General features: G+C 40.8%; 1 protein-coding gene across 2 annotated transcripts in view; it reads left to right on the top strand.

Annotated features, from left to right (window-relative positions):
* HMCN2 (hemicentin 2) overlaps window positions 1–19,866 on the top strand; it is a 176,856-nt gene that overhangs the window by 92,247 nt on the left and 64,743 nt on the right. For both annotated transcript variants that reach the window (XM_074210922.1, XM_074210921.1), the window contains exons 35-46: window positions 778–932; window positions 1,600–1,696; window positions 1,888–1,983; window positions 3,506–3,682; window positions 12,635–12,792; window positions 13,389–13,512; window positions 13,907–14,082; window positions 14,764–14,860; window positions 15,068–15,187; window positions 17,159–17,320; window positions 17,986–18,267; window positions 19,024–19,191. In XM_074210922.1, the coding sequence (XP_074067023.1) occupies window positions 778–932; window positions 1,600–1,696; window positions 1,888–1,983; window positions 3,506–3,682; window positions 12,635–12,792; window positions 13,389–13,512; window positions 13,907–14,082; window positions 14,764–14,860; window positions 15,068–15,187; window positions 17,159–17,320; window positions 17,986–18,267; window positions 19,024–19,191 (1,812 nt within the window). The remainder of the gene's footprint in view (window positions 1–777; window positions 933–1,599; window positions 1,697–1,887; window positions 1,984–3,505; window positions 3,683–12,634; window positions 12,793–13,388; window positions 13,513–13,906; window positions 14,083–14,763; window positions 14,861–15,067; window positions 15,188–17,158; window positions 17,321–17,985; window positions 18,268–19,023; window positions 19,192–19,866) is intronic.

The following is a 19,866-nucleotide window of genomic DNA, read 5'->3' as shown; positions in this document are numbered from 1 at the left end:
CAAGGAGGAGAGGGTGTGATCAGCAGTTTCAGAGGCTGCAGAGAAGTCAAAGAGAATGAGGACTGAAAAAAGGTCATTAGATTTCACAACTGAGAAATCATTAGTAACTTTGGAGGGATCAGTTTTGGTGGTCTGGTTGTAAAGGATTTTGAAAAGAGTGAGGAGAGAAAGTAGAGGTACCTATTGTAAGAAACATTTTTGAGGGAGTTTTTAGCCACAAAAGGAGAAGGGATATAGGTTGATAGATAGTGGAGATGAATGGGTCAAGGATGAATTTTATTTTTAGAATGAGGCATGTTTGTAGGCAGTAGAGAATGAGGCAGTAGAAAGGGAGAGATAAATGAGAAAATAGAAGTGATGGGGGGTAATCTTAATTTGAAGGCTTGGCTTTGTTAAGGAGTAAGGCAAACTCATCATGTGAGACAAGGATGAAGGAGGGGAGAGTGGCAGAAGGTACCTGAATAATAAGAGATTAGGAAGAGGGGAGAAGAGGGAGTTTGTGGCAAATGGCTCATTTTTTTTCTGTAAAATGAGGCAATGTTCCCCATTGTGAAGTTGGGAGGGAGCCTTGGGAAGTTTGAGGAAGGGTTAAAAGGTTTAAAAGAAAAAAATTGTTTGGAAGAGCTGCTGTGGAGAGTGGGACAATGAATTGATAAAGGAGATGTAGAAAGATTGCAGGTCCTCTCAGTTCAATGACCTCCACCTCTTCCCAATGAGGGGCAGGGAATTCTATGCCTCTCTGAACCTTTGCCTTCATTTTCTCTCTTTCTGGAGCAGAACACCCATCAGTTACCATCCTCGAGGGTGATAACTTCACTGCCCATTTCCTTCAGCCTGTGATGATCCAGTGTGTGGCAGATGGGATGCCCATGCCAAGCCTCAGCTGGTGGAAGAATGGAATTTCTCTGGTGACCACAGGGGGAAGCTTGCAGGTAGGCTTCAGGATTCCTGAGTTTGGGCATCTCAGTTTCCATGGAGGATTATATCAGCTTTCTGGGATTTTGGTCCTGCTTTGGACCCTCTGGTGGGATGGGAAGACTTGAATAAGTCCAAGGTTGAACTAAACTGAGGTATGAGCAGCTTGGTGACTTCAGCCAGGGGCCCTAGAGTACTTTGAGTAATTGTTTTAGGATGGAATGGCTCTAACCACATGCTGGGGAATGGAAATCAGTTGTGATACAATAGAAAGAGCATTGCCTATGGAGTCAGAGGACCTAACTGGTAATTACTAGCTATGTGACCTTGGACCAACATCTTAACCTCTCTTGGATTCATATTCCTTATCTGTTTAAAAAAAAAGGTGGAGTAGATTAGTCTCTGAAGTCCCTTCTACATCTATGCTCTTGTATTTCACTGTATAGCTCATACCTCTCTGCTTGTGGGGGTTGTTGTTCAGGGTAGGTTGTCAGGAGTCAGGAGAGGTCCCACTCCAGAGTAGAGAATAACTCTGCAAGTCTCAATTTCTGCCTTTTGACCAGCCAGCACTGGCATAGTGCCTGGCCCCAGAAAGGAACTACTCACAGAAGAACTAAACTGGACTGGCAATGCAGGGATGGCCACCGAAGGAGGTGCCCCCTCCCAGTTTATTTTTTCTTTTAGATTGAGAAAGTAGATATGAGGGATGAAGGCATCTATACCTGCATGGCTACAAACCAGGCTGGAGAGGCCAAGAGGGATGTGGTGCTGAAGGTGTTGGGTGAGGAACCTTCAGGGAGTGGGGAACTTCATTCCCTGCCACTGACATCTGGGCAAGGAGAACCAAGGGGGAAAGCCTGAGTTCCTAGGGGCAGCAGGAGTTTGGTTTGGGTCATGGGAGAATGTGGTTAGGGGGCTGAGACATTGTCCCTGTGCATGGCTGGGTGGATTTCTCACCTTCTCTTTCCCTAGTGCCCCCCAACATTGAGCCAGGCCTAGTGAATAAGGCAGTGCTGGAGAACACCTCAGCATCCTTGGAGTGCCTGGCATCAGGAGTCCCTACTCCCAGTAAGATAACATTTTCTGAGTTCTTTGCCCAGGCAACACCATATTTTCATTAACTGCAACTTCCTGCCTGCTCTATGAGATGTCTTTGCAACCCATAAAGGAAAAGAAATGAGGTACAGTGCTGAGTGATAGAATTGCTGTCAGATGACCTAGGATTTATTCCTGGCTTTGCTACCTACTAGCTTTGTGACTTTAGGCAATCATCTAACCTCCCTGGGTCCAAGGTTTGTTGTTGTTGTTCAGCTGTTTTAGTTGTGTCTGACTCTTGGTGACCTCATTTAATGTTTTCTTGGCAAAGATACTGCCTTGGTTTTCCATTTCCTTCTCTAACTTATTTTACAGATGAAGAAACTGAGGCAATAGAATTAAGTGGCTTACCCAGGGTTACACAGGTAGTAAATATCTGAAACTAGATTTGAATTTAGGTCTTCTTGACCTACTCTAGCACCCTATCCACTGTGTCATCTAACTGTCCAAGTTAAGGGAGCTTATCATCTCTAAGATGAATGTGTTGGACTGGATGACCTCTGAGGTCTCATTCAATTTTAAATCTATGATCCTTTGAACCTTAGTGAATCTTACCTCTCTTTAGTTAAAGTGTAAGAGAACTAGAAAAGACACATTGAAATGACCTATGATTTTCATCCCAAATCTGAACCACCTCCATTTTGAGATGTGGGTTGATGAGGACCTGTCCTAGAAGAGAAGACTAATCTATGTGACCTTCTTGCACATTCATTTTACTGGTTTTATTATGTAGACCAATGTAGGGAAGTTAGAGAAAAAAATGCAGGGGCTGAAGGCAGATGCAGATTTAATCCTGAGGACAGAAGATGGTAAATCCCCATGAAGCCACAGGAGAACTATATATAGGACCAATGGAGTTTCCTTTAAGACTTTTTACCCTGAAAAGTTGTATTGACTGAAAATATATAGATTCAAAGAAAGTTTAGATAAATTCTCGAAGATTCATCAATCCATGGCAGCCTATTAAAGTAAGTCATTAACTTATCAGGTTGATGTCAACTATGGCTTTGTCCAAATCATCCCTGGTAGCCCCATCAAAGATATACATACATGGAAAAATGTGGTATTCCATTATTGATATTCTCATAGAGTTAGAGTAAGCACTATGGATGTGAATTTTTATTTCCATGGGTACATGCAGTTCAGTATATCCACTCTTCATGGGATCTTTAATTTAGCACTAGAAGGGATCTTAGAGGTCATCACCTTTTTATTTGACAGATGAAGATAATAAGACCTCTAAAGTCTCAGAGCTTTTAAGTGTTTAATATAGACTCAGGTCTTCTTGATTTCATTTTCAGAACTCTATCCACTCCATCATCTTGTTTTTTCCTGGGTTCTGCTTGTTTCCATGTATGTCTTCTTTTTAAATGTACCTAGATGCATATTTCCATCCATGAATGGACAGAATAATTTTATCTTCAGAATCACTCTCTACTACTGTCTGACCTTCTGAGAAGACTGATCTGGATGTTTTTGCTGTTTTCTTTATCAGAGATATCTTGGTATAGGGGCCACCAGCCTATCTCTCCTAAGCCTGGCTTGATGTTGTCAGCTGATGGGAGAGTTCTCCGAATCAAGAGAGCCCAACTATCAGATGCAGGAAGTTACCGGTGTGTGGCATCCAATGTGGCTGGCAGCAGTGAGCTGAAATTTGGCCTTCGGGTTAATGGTGAGCCGTCTTTGGGGGGAAGGATGACTTTACTTGGAAAGTTCTCACTTTTAGGAAAAACACAGTCCTTTAGAGGAGACAATGTCCTTGACCAAGGGGCCCCTAGAGGCTCCATACTTTGTCCTAAAGAACTGAGCTTCCTGGTCATTTCTTACTTAAAGCAAATGGTCTGTGGTATAATCAGAGGTGTCAAACCCCCTAACCCCCCCACATACTCCTAAGTGTGACTGAACACAATCAAAATGTAATTAGAAAATATTTTTTAAAATAAATTAAAATATAACAAGATATAGATAATGTTAATATGTATTTTTCTAAGTCAATATGTGGCCTACAGAGATTTTTGACTTAGTGGCCTTCATTTTTAATTTGAGTTTGATATCACTTACTAAAGTTTTATTTATCACCTATGAACCTATTTCTGTTGAGTTCTACTCAAAGCTACCCCTTTCAAATCTGGTCATCAATTGGTGAAGCAGCAAACATGTCTTTGACTAGCAATAACAAACAATTATTATATGCTTCATCTGCACAAAGCTCTGTGTTGGTCCTGGGGAGATTCAAAGTTTATATAAGATATGGTTCCTACCCCTCGTTGCAGGCAAGCAGGGAAATAAAATCCCAACTCAAATAATTAAAATGCCTTTCACAAAACCTGTCACATTAAAGGATCTCTGGAGAGAATTGATGGGATTAGAAAGAAATATATATTTTTCCCAACTCCATGTGACATCTTCACAAAAATTGACACATAATTTGGGCATAAAAACTTTGCAAATAAATGCAAAAGGGGTCAGAGTCAAGATGGTAGAATACAGGTAGTAACCCAGCTGAACTATCTCAACATTCCCTTCTAAGAAACTATCAAATAACTTTTCAGATTGAATTTTGGAGCAGCAGAATCAGCAAAAGGTCAGAGAGAGATATTGCTCCAGCCTAAGAAAACTTAGAAGGTTGGCAGGAGTTGTCTGTTACTTCATGGTAGAAGTTCAACCAAGAAAGCAGCTGCAGCACAACTGGTGGGTTATGAGGAGACTGGGACAATAGCAGCAGTAGAAGTAGCTTCAGGAACTCTCAGCCCACAGATTATGAAAGGTCAGCCAACTGGTCAGAAGAGATTACAGGTGACCCTTTGCTAGCATAAGATGATGCTGGTGTTGATTAGCAATTCTTGGTCACAAGAATTCTGTCCAGGTCACCATTCTAAGACAGAGCGCAGCTCCAAGGTAGAGAGCAGCTGTAATTCTGTGATTCAGGAGAGCAGAGGACCTGGTTACAGTTCCAGGGTCAAGAAGAGCAGCACTAATGTAGCTGTGGCTGTGGGGTAGCAGGAGTCCTTCCTGAATAAGCATCAGGACACAGACCAAGAGAGCACTGATCATACCTCTCCGGATCATTGGAAGCACAAAAAAACTTGTAGAACCCCAGGACTAGCACTGAAAACAGTAGTATGAAAAAATATGAAGCTTGAGACAGTGCCTTTCCATGCCCAGGTGAGCAGAGCAGAACTTGAACATAAAGTTCAAAGATAAAAAATAGAATAGAAAAATGAGGAAACAACAGAAAAAGAACTTGACCTTAAAAAGCTACTACACTGGCAGGGGACAATCAAAGCACAATAATGTAAACATATCTACAAACTAAAGCCTCAAAGAAAATGCTAATTGAACCCAAGCCCAACAGGAATTACTGGATGAGTTAATGAAAGAGATGAGTGGTAGAAGAAAAACTGGGAAAAGAAATGAGAGCAATGCAAGAAAATAATGAAAGGAGAATAAATAACTTGGTTAAAAGGGAGAGGTCACAAAAATACTGAAGAAAATAACACCTTAAAAACAGAATTGCCCTAATGGTAAAAGAAGTAAAAAAAGCATAACTAAAGAAAAGAACTCCTTAAAAGTAGAATAAGATAAGTGGAAAAGGAGATATAAAAATTCACTGAAGAATTAGAATTGAGAACTGGAAGATAAAGATTCAGTGAAATATCAAGAAATAATAAAACCAAAAAAAGAATATAAGTATAAGAGAAGTTAAACATCTCATAAAAACAGCTTATATGGAAGTAGATCAAGAGAGGCAATTTAAGAATTTTTGGACTACTGGAAAGCCAGAATCAAAGAAAGGACCTAGACATCATTTTTTCAAGAAATCACATATATATCCCTCCAAAAACCTCCCAGAAATTTTATAGAAAAAATTCCAAAGCTCCAAGGTCAAGGAGAAAATATTGCAAACAGAAACAATTCAAATATCATGGAAATCAGGAGATAGTGATCACACAAGAATTAGCAGCTTTCTAGCAGTGTGACCCTGGATAAGTCACTTAACCTTTATTTTTCTTAATTTACTAGAGAAGAAGATGGCAAAAACACTTGGGTGTTTTTGCAAAGAAAGCCCTGTAGTTGGATCATGACTCAACAACAATAGTTATCAGAATTCCTGAGTCTTTTGTTTGTTTTCCTTAGTATTTTTGAGGTCATAGAATTCGTTCTCCTGGTTCTGCTTACTTCTCTTGGTACCAGTTTTTGTGAGAATTTCTAGGTTTCTCTGGATCTCTTATTTTCACAATTTCTTGAGATTTAATTGGTATTCTATTACATGCATGTGCCAGAATCTGTTTATCTATTCCCCATGTTTGTTCATTTCAATGCTAATGGAAGTTAGATTTTATCAATAACATACTTATTTTAAGAATAAGAATAGAAAATTTGAATAGAAAAAGAAAATAAGTGATGGAGAGAAGGTGGGAAAACTGAAACACTAATGCACTGTTGGTAGAGTCATGAAGTGATCCAAGAATTCTGCAGAACAATTTTAAACTATGCCTAAAAAGCATACCTTTTGACCAGCAATACTATTACTAAGTCCGTATCACAAAGATATATAAGGAAAGGATCTATATGTACAAAAATGTTTATAGTAATTCTTTTTATGGTGGCAAAGAATTAGAAATGGAAAGGATGTCCATAAATTGGGGAATGACTGAGCAGGTTGTGGTATGTGGTTTGATGAAATACTATAGTGCTATAAGAAATGATGGGCAGTATGATTTCAGCAAGACCTGGGAAGACTTATGTGGACTTATGAAGGATGGGTTGAGCAAAACCACAAGAATATTATACATAGTAATGGAAATATTATAAAGATGATTAACTGTGAATGGCACCTATTCTCAGAAATACAGGATCCTAAGACAATACTGAAAAACTTATAATGAAAAATGATATCCATATCCAGAGAAAGAACTGAGAATTGGCAGCTTTCAAATTAAAGGAACAGAAGACTTGGAATATTATGTTCCAGAAGGCAAAGGGGCTAGAATTATAAACAAGAGTAACCTACTCTGCAAAACTGAGTATAATCCTTTGGGGGGAAAATGACTATTTAATGTAATAGAGAACTTTTTAAAAGTTATATTTATTTTATTTTTGTAGAAATGATGTTTTTTAATACATTACTAAAATATTCTTGTTTAAGAGTAAACATAATACCCCTCCCCCCAAAATATAAACCCTCATGAGCAATAAAGTAAAGAGTAAAAACTTAAAATTTAAATTTAAATAAAATAATAATAGGGGCAGCTAGGTGACACAGTGGATAGAGCACTGGCCCTGGAGTCAGGAGCCCCTGAGCCCAAATCCAGCTTCAGACATCCAACAATCACCCAGTTGTGCGACCCTGGGCAAGCTGCCCTAACCCCATCTGCCCCACAACCCCCCAATATAATAATGATAATGATGATGATGATGATAATAATAATAAATGTGCTTCAGTCTGTGTTCTAACACCACCATCTCTGTTGTGGGTGGATCACATTCTTTAGGATAAGTCCATCATAAAAGCTACTTCCAAATTTTCCACTGTTGCTATTGCTGATCACAGTTCCCTCCATTCGTACTTCCCCACTACCATACACTATATTTTTCTCTCCTTTCACTCTGTCCCTCTTCTTAAATGTGCTTAGGGTAGCTGAGTGGCTCAGCAGACTGATCACCGGCCATGGGGCCAAGAGGCCCTGAGCCCACATATCACCCCTAAGGCCCAGCAACCACCCGGCCCTGTGGTCCTGGACAGGCCATCCAATCCCAGTCCCTTGTAAGAAATAAAAAAGAAAATGTGTTATATCTGACCACTCTCCCCCATGGTCCACCCTCTCCTCCATCACTCACATCCCCCCCCTTCTCCCTGTCCTCCTTCTCTCCTTCTTACTCTAGATGTCTATAACCCATTGAGTATATATGCTGTTTCCTCTCTGAGCCACCTCTGATGTCTCAGAGGCCTCCCCCCCTTTCATATCATTGTAATAGCTCATTGTAACAAAAAAAATCTTATTATATGAAATATCTTAGCCTTTTCTACCTCTCCTTTCTCTTACTCCCATTACATTTCTCTTTTAGCCATTGATTTCATTTTTACACTATATCTTCAAATTGAGCTCTCTCCTATGCTTCATCTATAAAAGTTCCTTCCACCTGCTCTGTTAAATGAGAAGTTTCTTATGAGTATTATCAGTATCATTTTTCTATGCAAGAATACATGTAGTTCATCATCATTAAATCCCTCATATTTTTCCCTTCTCCACTCTCTATGCTTCACCTGAGTCCTGTATTTGAAGATCAAACTTTCTGTTCAACTCTGGCCATTTTAACAGGAACACTTGAAATTCCCCTGGTTCATTGAAAGTCTATCTTTCCCTGTAAGAGGGCATTCAGTTTTGCTGGGTAGTGGATTCTCGGTTACATTCCAAGCTCTTTTGCCTTCTAGAATATTATATTCCAAGCCCTACTAGCCTTTAATGTAGTTGCTGCTAAGTTCTGTGTGATCCTGCCTGCAGCTCCATGATATTTGAATTGTGTCCTTCTGGCTGCTTGTAATATTTTCTCTTTGACTTGGGAGTTCTGGAACTTGGCAATAATATTCCTGGGGGTTGTTTTTTATCTCTTTCCGGTAGAATCTCTCAATTTCTATTTTGCCCTCTGCTTCTAGGATATCTGGGCAATTTTCCTGTAGAAATTCTTTAAAAATGAGGTCAAGGCACTTTTCTTGATCATGACTTTCAGGTATCTCAATAATTTTTAAATTATCTTTTCTGAATCTGTTTTCCAGATCAGTTGTTTTTTCAATGAGATGTTTCACATTTTCTTCTAATTTTACATTCTTTTGGTTTTGAATTATTGTGTCCTGACTTCTCATAAAGTCAGCAGTTTCCTTTAGTTCCATTCTACTTCTGAGGGATTTGTTTTCCTCAGAGAACTTTCTTATCTCTTTTTCCATCTGATCAATTCTGCTTTTTAAAGCATTCTTCTCCTCAATAACTTTTGAACTGTTTTATCCATTTGACCTATGCTGGTTTTTTAACATGTTATTTTCTTCAGCATTCTTTTGGATCTCCTTGATTAAGCTGCTGACTTCTTTTTCATATTTTTTCCCACATCTCATTTCTTTTCCCAATTTTTCTTCTATCTCCCTCACTTGATTTTCAAAATCTTTTTTTTTGAGCTCTGTCATAGCCTGAGAACCAATTTCTGTTTTTCTTGGAGTCTTTAGATGCAGGAGCTTGTACTTCCTCATCTTCAGATTGAGTATTTTGATCCTACTTGGGATCATAAACAATGTATTTCTCAGTGGTTTTCCTTTTTTTCTCTGTTTATTCATATCCCCAGCTTGTGCCTGGTTTTGGGGTGCTTCCTGAACTTTTGAGTACTGTTGGGACACCCCCCCCACAAGGATATCTCCAAGCATGAGGCTTTGTCTTCCCTCCTGGTCTGTGAATGACCACAAGTGCACCTCTCTGCCATGGGGCTGAGGTGGGGGGCCCTGCTGTTCTATTGGGGGGGGGGCTAGACTATGATCAGGATCTGAATGTGGTCAGAGCCCCAGAGTCCTGTTCCAGGGACAGAGGGCAGACCTCAGCAGTCTCTCTCCACTCTCCTACCTAGGCTGAGCACTCAGGGCTTAGTTGCCTGGGGGCTCCACCTGCTTCCGGTTCCTGGATCTGGGCTGCCATAGCCACACTGCACGCTGAGTGCCCTGAGGGCTGGGCTTCACATGCTCATTCTGGCAGAGGTCCCCCCACTGATCTTCCAAGTTGTGCCCAGTGCTCCCCTGGGGTGTAGGTCAGGAAACTGCCCTCGCTGCCACGAGCCACAGCTCCCAGGCTCCCTGGGGCTACCTCCGGGAGGCTGAAGTTCCTTAGCTCTGGCGGCTGCCCCTCTAACCCTGTGGAGTGGAGCCTTTCTGCTATTTTCCAGGTTACCTTGGGCTGGAGAATTGCCTCACTGGATCCCATTGTGGGTTCTATCTCTCGAAAATTTAGTTTAGAGTCCTTATTTTATAAGTTTTGAGAGACAGCACCTAAGAAAGGCTCTTCTCCTGTTGCCACCTTGGCTCCTCCCCCTAATAGAAAACTTTTAAAGGTTCTTGTTGAAAAGAAAAGAGTTGAATAGAAAAAATTGATATTCTAGCATAAGACTCAAAAGAAACATAAAAAAGTAAGCATGAAAGAGTAAACATGGGGGTGGCTAGGTGGCGCAGTGGATAAAGCACCGGCTCTGGAGTCAGGAGTACCCGGGTTCAAATCCGGTCTCAGACATTTAATAATTACCTAGTTGTGTGGCCTTGGGCAAGCCACTTAACCCCATTGCCTTGCAAAAACCTAAAAAAAGGAGTAAACATAAGGGAACTCAGTAAAGTTAAACTTTCTTACATACATGTAATTCCTAAGAATTTTATCATCATTGGGATTGTTAGGCATCTACATAGACAGAGGTCATGGATATGAGTCGATTTTGTTAGAATGATCTAAAAAAAAGAATGATCTAAAAAAATAAAAGATAAGAAAGAGATACACTGGGAGAAGAGGAAAAAGAGAGGTAAAATGAAGGAAATTTTCTTCCATAAAAGAGGCAAGCAAGGAAGTCTTTATATAGTGGAGGGGCAAATGGGAAAGTAAGAGGAAATGACTGAATTTCACTCACACTGGAATTGGTTCAAAGAAGGAAAACACACACACACACACTCAGAGGGGAGGGGTATGGAAAGCTTTTTTTACCGAGTAGGGAAAGAGATGAGGAAGGAGAAAAGTGATATGGGGTGGGAATGATAGAAGGGAGAATGAATTAAAGGAGACAGTAATCAAAAGCAAAACAGATTTTTGAAGAGGAATAGGCTAAAAAAGAAAGAAGAGGAAACAGAAGAAAAAAAGATGGAGGGAAGTACACAGTAATTATAATTGTGAATGTGAATGGGATGGGTTCATACATAAGAAGAAAAGAGATAGCAGAATGGATTAGAAATCAGAATCTAACAAGAAAAACAGAAAGAAACAGTAAAACAAAGGGTTGGAGCAAACTCTATTATGTCTTAGTTGAAGTAAAAAAAGCAGGGGTAACAATCATGATCTCTAGCAAAGCAGACAAAAATAGATATAATTTGAAGAAGTAATCAGGGAAACTATATTTTGCTAAAAGTGATCATAGACAATGATATAATATAAAAAAATTTACAGCAAATTTCTCTGATACAGACCTCATTTCTCAAATATGTAGGGAAAGGAGTCTAAAAATAAGAGCCATTCCATGACTGAAAAATAAATAGATATGAACATGTGTAGTTTTACAAAGAAAAAATCAAAGTCAATTATAGTCATATGGAAAATGCTTCAAATCACAATTGATTAGAGAAATTCAAATTAAAACAATTCTGAGATATCACCTCACACCTATCAGAAATGACAAATTCTGGAGTGGATGAGGAAAAATAGGTAAATGATATGCTTTTAGTGAAGTTGTGAACCATTTTGGATAAGTATTTGGTACTATGCCTGAAGGATTATAAAACTCTGTAAACCCTAGGAATACTACTAAGTCTAATCCCCAGAGGAATCAAAGAAAAAGGGAAAGGGCCCATATGTACAAAGGCCTATATGTACACCTTTTTGTGGTAGCAAAGAACTGGAAACTGAGAGAATGCTCATCAATTAGGGAATGGATGTACAAGTTGTGGCATATGATTGTGACAGGGTGCTACTGAGCTACAAGAAATGATGAGGTGGTTGGTTTAACGAAAACATGGCAAGACATATGAACTGATGCAAAGTGAAGTGAGAAGAACTGGGAAATCATTATGCATTGTAAAAGCAATGCTGCAATGATGATTAACTATGAAAGACCTGGCTACTCTGATCAATATAATGATCCAAGTCAATCTCAAAGGACTCAAGATAAAAAAATACTACCCATCTCCAGAGAGAAAGAACTCTGAGTGCAAATTAAAGTACAATTTTCTTCATTTTTTTATCTTTTTTTGGTGATATGACTAATATGTAAATATGCTTTGCATGATTTTACATTTTTGCAATCATTTTGTTTGCTTTCTCAGAGGGGCAGGGAGAAATAGGAGGGAGGGAGAGAATTTAGAACTCAGTTTAAAAAAAAGAATGTCAAAATATTTTTAAATGAAGAATAAAAGAAATACCAAATCATGCTTTATAGACCATAATATAATATAAATTATATTCAACAAATTCCTTATGGGCTTACCAAACAAAGAATTATATTTAGTCCAAAGGGTAAAGTTATTTTCAATGAGGAAATCAATGGGAGGCTTTATGATGGCATAAAAGATGGGTGGAATTTTATAGGGTTATAGACTTGGAGATGGAAGAAGTCATCGACTTCATATTCCTAATTTTGTAGATGAGGAAACTGAGCTAAAGAAAGATTAAATGACTTGAACTGGTAAGTAAGGCAAGATTTGAACCTGTCTTCTGGAGTCTAACAGTCTCTCCTCTTCATCATGATACCTTTTAGTGTGGAGGTCAGATTAGTGGTGTTTCTGTGCTCATTCAACTGCAGGTCTTTCCCACATAGGACCAGAGCTTTCCTCTTTCCCCTCCACCATCTACCCCTCCCTGCACTTGAAGGAGCACAGTTTATGTTCTTTCTTTTGCAGTGCCTCCTCGAATCACATTGGCTCCCAGTCTTCCAGGTCCTGTGCTCTTGAATGAGCCATTGAGACTGATGTGTAATGCCACTGGAGCACCTTACCCCACACTGATGTGGCTGAAAGATGGCAACCCTGTGTCAGCCACAGAAACCGCCGGCCTTCAGGTCAGAGCAGTTGGGACAATGACTTATGGGCTCACAGACACCAAGCCAATGGGATCTTCATTTCTAGGGAGCAAGGAGGGTAGAATTAATTGAGTTTCCTTTCATGTACAGGTAGATGACCAATGAAGTGCTTTCTAATTCTTGAAGTCTGTGATTCTGGGATTATAGGATCAAAGACTGAGGATTAGAAGGGATCTCAAGTCAAACTCCTTCCTTTTACAGATGAGAAAAATAATTATCTAGAGACTTTAAGGGACTTATTGAGGTTACATAGGAAAGTGACAGAGGTGACAGGAGACATCGAGGTTTTTTTGAGAGTCTTATCTTGGGCTCAAGATAATTGCCTGCTGGCAAATGGTTGTCATTTAAGAGCAGAGAGAGGGAGGTGTGGTTGTAGGTTTGCCAACAGTGCTGTGTGTTTGCAGGGAGCCTTCCAGTATCTCATATAATCTGTCAGCTTTTAGTCAGAGCTAGGAGGGAGACTAGGGAACATCTTTGTGAAGAGTAACTTTGCCATCTTGTGTCTAAATTTGGCAATTTCATCTTCCCGAGGGAGTACCTAACAATAGCTAATGACTGTTTCTTTTGGAGGGCAGATCTTCCCTGGGGGCCATGTCCTCACCCTGACAAGCTCCAGGGCCACAGACTCAGGGACATATTCCTGTGTGGCAGTGAATGCAGTGGGAGAGGACCGGAGGGATGTCAACCTGCAGGTTCACTGTGAGTTATAAGTGTCTTTGTGGGTGGGGAGAGAGCCCAGGATCTGTGTGATCTTTGGAAAGAAGGTTTGAATAAATTTCACTTCCTGAAGAGATACATGGGATGAGGATGGGATATGAGAGAGAGAGGATTTTTAAGCTATGAATATCCTGGAAACTATTGATGGTCTTATAGGGTTAGATACTACCAGAAACCCCTGGAAAACTGGGTTCCTCTTATTCCTTGGTCTTATGTTATTCCTATCTTTTCCAGCCACACCAGAAGTGAGTAAAACTTTTCCGAGAACAGAGTGGCATTGAGGAGAGGGGGGAGTTAAGGAATGAGGACTATCATTCTGTGAACTCTCTGGAAAAAGTCTATCTCCACAGTGATGCCATGCCTTTGTCCTCTCTAGTGCCTCCAAGCATCCTAGGAGAAGAGCAGAATGTGTCTATTGTGGTTAACCAGTCAATAACCCTGGAGTGCCAGAGCCAGGCTGTACCTCCTCCTATGCTGAGCTGGAGGAAGGATGGGCATCCCCTTTACCTCAGGCCAGGAGTTCACCTCTCTCCAGATGGGGCCATCCTGCAGGTGAGTGGTACCCTTGGTTCAGTGCTGCCATGCTTGACTGTAGGCAGAGCCAGTCCCAGGGACTACCCCTTGCCTGTAGAAAAGATCATGTGGTGTAGTATAAAGAACACTTGACTAGGTTAGCTCCTGGCTCTAATGTTTCCTCATCTATAAAATGAGGATACTATAAAATAGAATCATGTTGCCTACTTCACAGAATTTTGAGAAAAGTACTTTCTTTGTAAATCTTGAATCCCAATATATTTATGAATTGTTACTATTGTTGCTACTATTATTACAGAGTCACAAGACATTAAAGCCTGAAAGGTATTTTAGAACACAGAGCATGGATACAAGCCATAGAATGTTAGAACTAGAAAGGATCTTGAGAGGTCTGAACCCCTCATTTTAAAAATCAGAATATTAAAGTTTAGAGAGGATGAATCACATAGTATGAGATGGGATTAAAGCTCAAGTTTCCTGACTCCTTGTTCAGTGCCCACAGGCTAAGGCAGACTTGGTATAGACAGCCATAAAAGGACAGACCTATAACACAATTGAAATCAATAGAATTGAAACGCAGTAATTCAGATTTATTTGAGTGACTTTGAAGTTGCGATATGGACAGAGGCAATTGGTCTGAATTATCCTTTTCTTAAGAATGACTCAGGAATGATGTGGCATCTTTCCCTCTGTGACCAGGTGGACCGAGTCGAGGTTCAGGATATGGGCCGCTATACCTGTGAGGCCTTGAACAAGGCTGGCCGCTCTGAGAAACACTACAACCTCAATGTCTGGGGTGAGGTTTTTTGGAGAAATCAGGTTATACTCCTCTTCTCCTCTTCCTCCCCCTCCCTTTTCTGTCTAGCTAGGTAACAAGCCTGGACAAATTTCACTTTGGCTGGGTTGTGAGTTGGGCCACTGCTTTCTTTCTTTTCCAACCCCTCCCATTCTCACCCAACCCCAAAGGGTCCTGGCATAAACTTATCCCCTTATTTTGGCTCAGTTCCCCCAGAGTTCTCTTCGAGGGAGCCCCGGACTTTGGTGGTGACTGAAGGCCATCCAGTCAGCCTGTCCTGTGAATGCCAGGGAATCCCCTTCCCCAAAATCAACTGGAAGAAAAATGGTATGACTTTCTTTCCCCAGGAAGTTTCTGTAGTCTTAGGGCAGTCCCATATATCCTCGCTCCTTTGTGGTCACACTCTAATGGTAAGTAAGGGTAAAGACAAATGGAATGAGCAATCTTCAGAGCATCTTGTTTGTTTTAGTCAGTATTTATTTCTCTCTGATCTTCCAAGAATTGTTTAGCAGAGTTCCTTGGTGAAACCTTCCCTGATTGATCAGAGATTTATTGTTGACTATTCTCTAATTCTCATGCCCTGTTTTGCTGTATATGAATAGACATGCATCATATATTATAGCACAGATGTTAACCTTCTAAGGTTTAAAGAACTCTTCCTCCAAATTGGGGTCTATCTATAGGCTCTATTGGCATCTAGCCCAGTGGTGGGATTCAAATAAATTAACAACTGGTTCCCTGTCCTAATGACCATTTTAAGTATGCAAAAAAATACCTAAAGGTAGTTTAATATTTGAAGCATTTAATTCTCAAATAAGAACAATAAAAGAGGTAAACAAAACTAAATTATGTTACATTACTCACAGAAAACAAACGTATCCTTATGGAGCAAAACCAGCCATGTGACTACAGCAGTCAATGTTGGAACATATACAGAACCAAAACTCATTCTATGCATTCTAACTCTTTTTTTCTTCTTCTTCTACTTCCTTGGCTTCCGAAATGGACAATAAGATAACCCTTGAAACCTATATTTCTATTGGTTCATTGTGTCTCAGCTTCCTATTGGTTTCACCATTGGGGGAACAGCAGCAGACTCATAATATCTCAGGGGGGATTTTGGCAAAACACAAAGCAGAAACAAATGACAGCCTGTCAACTCCTAGTAGTTTGACACTTTTTCTCTCTACATTATATGTTTGTTTACTGAAGTAGCAAGAATGAGTGAAAAAAATTTCATTAAAGGTATAATGAGTTTTAAGAAATGAATAAATATTACATTTTTTTACCTATGCATGGAATAAATATTACTTCGGAAGCTTAGAAAATGCTGTTGCACAGATGAAAGTTAAAAAAGACTAAGGAATATAAATTTGTGATTTTCACATTGGGTGGCTGCCCAGGATTCTACCTTAGAGAGAACCCTGATTTACAAAAGCCAATTTACCAACTGGTTTGCCAAACTCAACATAAAATTAGGCATTGGGTCTCCTGAATTGGCGCAAAGCAACTGAATCTCACAACTGATCTAGCCAATCGTAGAAACAGTCCAACACTCCCAAGTCAAGCTCCCATTCCTCTCCTTCCTGCCTCAGCCTGCTGCTAACAGAACTCCTATAAACATTATGCAAAAACAATACAAGGGGGGAGCAGGTCATGTCCTGAGCTTTTATATAGAAAAATTCAAGTTTACCTTTTTATCAGATTACTTTACACCCTCTTATCATCTGATATGTAATCATCCATCAGTTTTTCCAGTCTTTCTAGTACCATTAGTAGCCTCTCAGCCTGGGCATCCTGTGGCAGTATGCAGTAGGTGTCCAGTCTATTTGCCCAGGTTCTAAATCTGACCTATTGGAATCTTCAGATCTGGGAAGGACCCTTAGAGATCATTTAGTCCAGTCCTTTCATTGGATAGATGAAGAAAATGAAGTTCAGAGATTCACCCAGAATCATAAAGATATTAGGTAGCAGAATCAGAACCTAGGCCCCTGACTCTAAATACTCTTGCTTTTTAGAAACAGAGTGGATAGGTCTAGGATTTTTTGCTATCAGTATCTTCTCTGTCTTTTTGAGGCTCTGCAGAGTGCTTCCTTAAGGCTGAATGCTTCAGGGGCCTTACATTGCTATGACCTGGACTTCATAGGTTCTTTGACTCTTCAAATGGAGAGGGAGGCCTAACAAAGAACAGCAGAGGCAGCTGCGATTGTGAAGGGGTTGGCCTTCCTGGAATGGGGAACCCAAATATGTCAGGGCCCTAAAGCCAAAACTCTGTGTTTTCTTTTCCATCTCACCCAGGGATGCTCCTGCCCACTAATGGGGGCAGTACAGAAACCATCTCAGCTGTGGGGAGGCTGTTATACCTGGGGAAAGCCCAGCCTTCTCAGGAGGGCAACTATACCTGTGAGTGCAGCAACATAGCTGGGAATACCAGCCAGGAACAGCAACTGGAGGTGTATGGTGAGTTGAGGTGGGATAAACAGAAGTCATGGGGTTGGGGCCCATCCACCACATCTGGTGGACACTGGCACAGCTCCACCCAAGAGCCCCATAGCATAGGAGATGTAGGGTTTAAGCCCTTGTACTGTTGACTCCTTCTTTGTGGGCTCAAGGTATATTTCTTTTATCCTGGAAAGCCAAGAGTATCAATCATTCTACTCCAGGGGTTTTAATATGTGTGTGTATGTCATGGACCTTTTTGGACAATCTGGGGAGGCCTTTGGTTTCCCTCTCAGGATAATGTTTTTAAATGCCCAAATAAAATATAAAGAAAATCAATTATATTGAAATAAAGATGTAATTTTTTCCATTGAAGTTCATGGACCCCATAAAATCTATCCCTTGGTGGAGGAGAGAATCTATGGGCCCAAAGTTAAGAAGACTAGTCCTCTTCTCTTGTTGCCTCTAAGAAGTGTTATTCTCAATTAGCAGACATTTCAATAACCTGGATGTAAAAATATCTTCCATGGTTCATTTCAGGTTCTCTCTATTCTCTTTGAGTAGTAATGCTTAGAGAATTAAACTGAGTCTAGCTAGTTTGGTCAGTTTTACCTTTCCCATGATTGTAGCCATCCATCAAAGAAGACTTTTCAATGACCTTCACAACTGCTTCCTTCCAACTTCAGTTGCTCCAGAGATCCCAGGCAGCAGCAATCTCCTTAGGGAGATGTCTGTGATCCAGTATGGAGGGGTCACCCTGGAATGTGAAGCCACAGGGAAGCCACCACCAGAGGTGACGTGGGAGAAGGATGGCCAGCCTGTGACCAGTGAACATGGCCTGCTCCTCCAGCACCAGGGGAGGGTCCTGCAAGTGGAGGAGGCACGGGCTGGCCATGCTGGACGCTACACCTGTGTAGCTGAAAATGAGGCTGGGCGGGCAGAACGGAGATTTGACCTCTCGGTTCTAGGTAAAGTCTTTAGGCAGCACAGGAAGGGAGAAAGAAGGGAAGGAAGGGAGGGAGGGAGGGATGGAGAAAAGAAGGAGTTAGAGGAGGAGGGAGGGAAAAGGAGGGAGGGAAGGAGGGAAAAAAGAGGGAGGGAGAAAAGGAAGGGAGGGAAGGGAGGAGGGAGGAGGGAGGGGAAAAAGGAGGAAGGGAAGGAAGGAGAAAAGAGGGAGGAAGAAAAGAAGGAAGGAAGGAAAGGAGGGAAAGGAGGTAGGGAAGGAAGGAGGAAGGAGACAGGGAAAGAGGGAGGGAGGGAAGAAGGGAGGAAGGGAGAGAGGGAAAGTGGGAAGAAGGATTTATTTAAGGACTTTATCCAGGCTCTGCATTTGAATCTACTGTAGTCTCACTTAGAGCCATAGCATCCTGAGCATTACTGTCTCCTGGTCTGTCTAATCTCGAATTCCATCTAACAAGGGTGTAGAAGAATGGATTTAGCAAAAGCAAATTTATATTTAGTATCAAGAAGGTCCAGGTTCACACCTTGCTCCAAATACACACTAGCTGTGTCATTCTGGGCAAGCTAGACAACCTCACTGGACTTCAATTTCCTTATCTGTAAAATGAGGGGGTTTTAATCCAATTCTAAAATTATGGATCCTATGATTCTTTGTTTTCTCACACTAAAGGGTCTGTATTAGAGGGGCTGAAGAGGGAAGGAAAGGAGATGAATTTGGATGTTAATTAGATCTTAATTATTAATAAAATTGATTTTCATATCAGTTCCCCCAGAGTTCATTGGGAACACTGACCCACTGACCAATGTCACGGCAGTCCTGCACAGTACCCTGACTCTACTCTGTGAGGCCTCAGGTAGCCCTTCTCCAGTGGTCCACTGGTTCCGTGGGGAAAAACTCATCAGCCCTGGGGAGGACACTTATCTCCTGGCAGGTGAGGCAAGAGATGGGAGGTAGCTAGGTAGCTAGTTTATGCGTCTTCTAGTATGATTTAACTTCAGTGGTTGGACCAATAACTGAGCTGGGGATGGCTTCAGGGGACCTGTTTTTGAATCCCAACTTTACCATTTATTATCCAGCTTGTGTTAACTTGGACAAATCACTTAACTTTTCTGATTTTCATCTATAAAATGAGGACTTGGATTTGATGACTTCTAAGATCCTTTTCATTTCCAAATTTGCTATTTGTCGTCCAATCCTTTCAGTCATGTCTGACTCTTCATGACCCCATTTGGGGCTTTCTTAGCAAAGATACTGAACTGGTTTGCCATTCCTTCTCCAGTTAATTTTACAGATAAGGAAACTATAGCTTGCCTAAGGCCACACAGCTTGTAAGTTTCTGAGGTTAGATTTGAATTCAGGTTTTGACTCCAAGACCAGTACTCTATCCACTGTATGATCTAGCTGAATCCTTAGAATCCTATCACTGAGAGACTTGCGGAGCATCTATTATTTGTTAGTTTATTCTCACAACTGGGTTTTCCCATCATATGGGTGAGAGAAAATTGAAATTCAGATAAGGAAGTCCATACCCCTAAAGTCACACAATGATGCTGTGATGATATTCAGATCTCTTGATTCACATTAAGCTTCTTTCTCTCTGAGTGCC

This window comes from Macrotis lagotis, chromosome 1 (genome assembly GCF_037893015.1).
Source record: "Macrotis lagotis isolate mMagLag1 chromosome 1, bilby.v1.9.chrom.fasta, whole genome shotgun sequence".
NCBI classification, from domain to species: Eukaryota; Metazoa; Chordata; class Mammalia; order Peramelemorphia; family Peramelidae; genus Macrotis; species Macrotis lagotis.
Note: the sequence above shows the minus strand (reverse complement) of the source record. Positions and strands in the feature narration are given on the sequence as shown.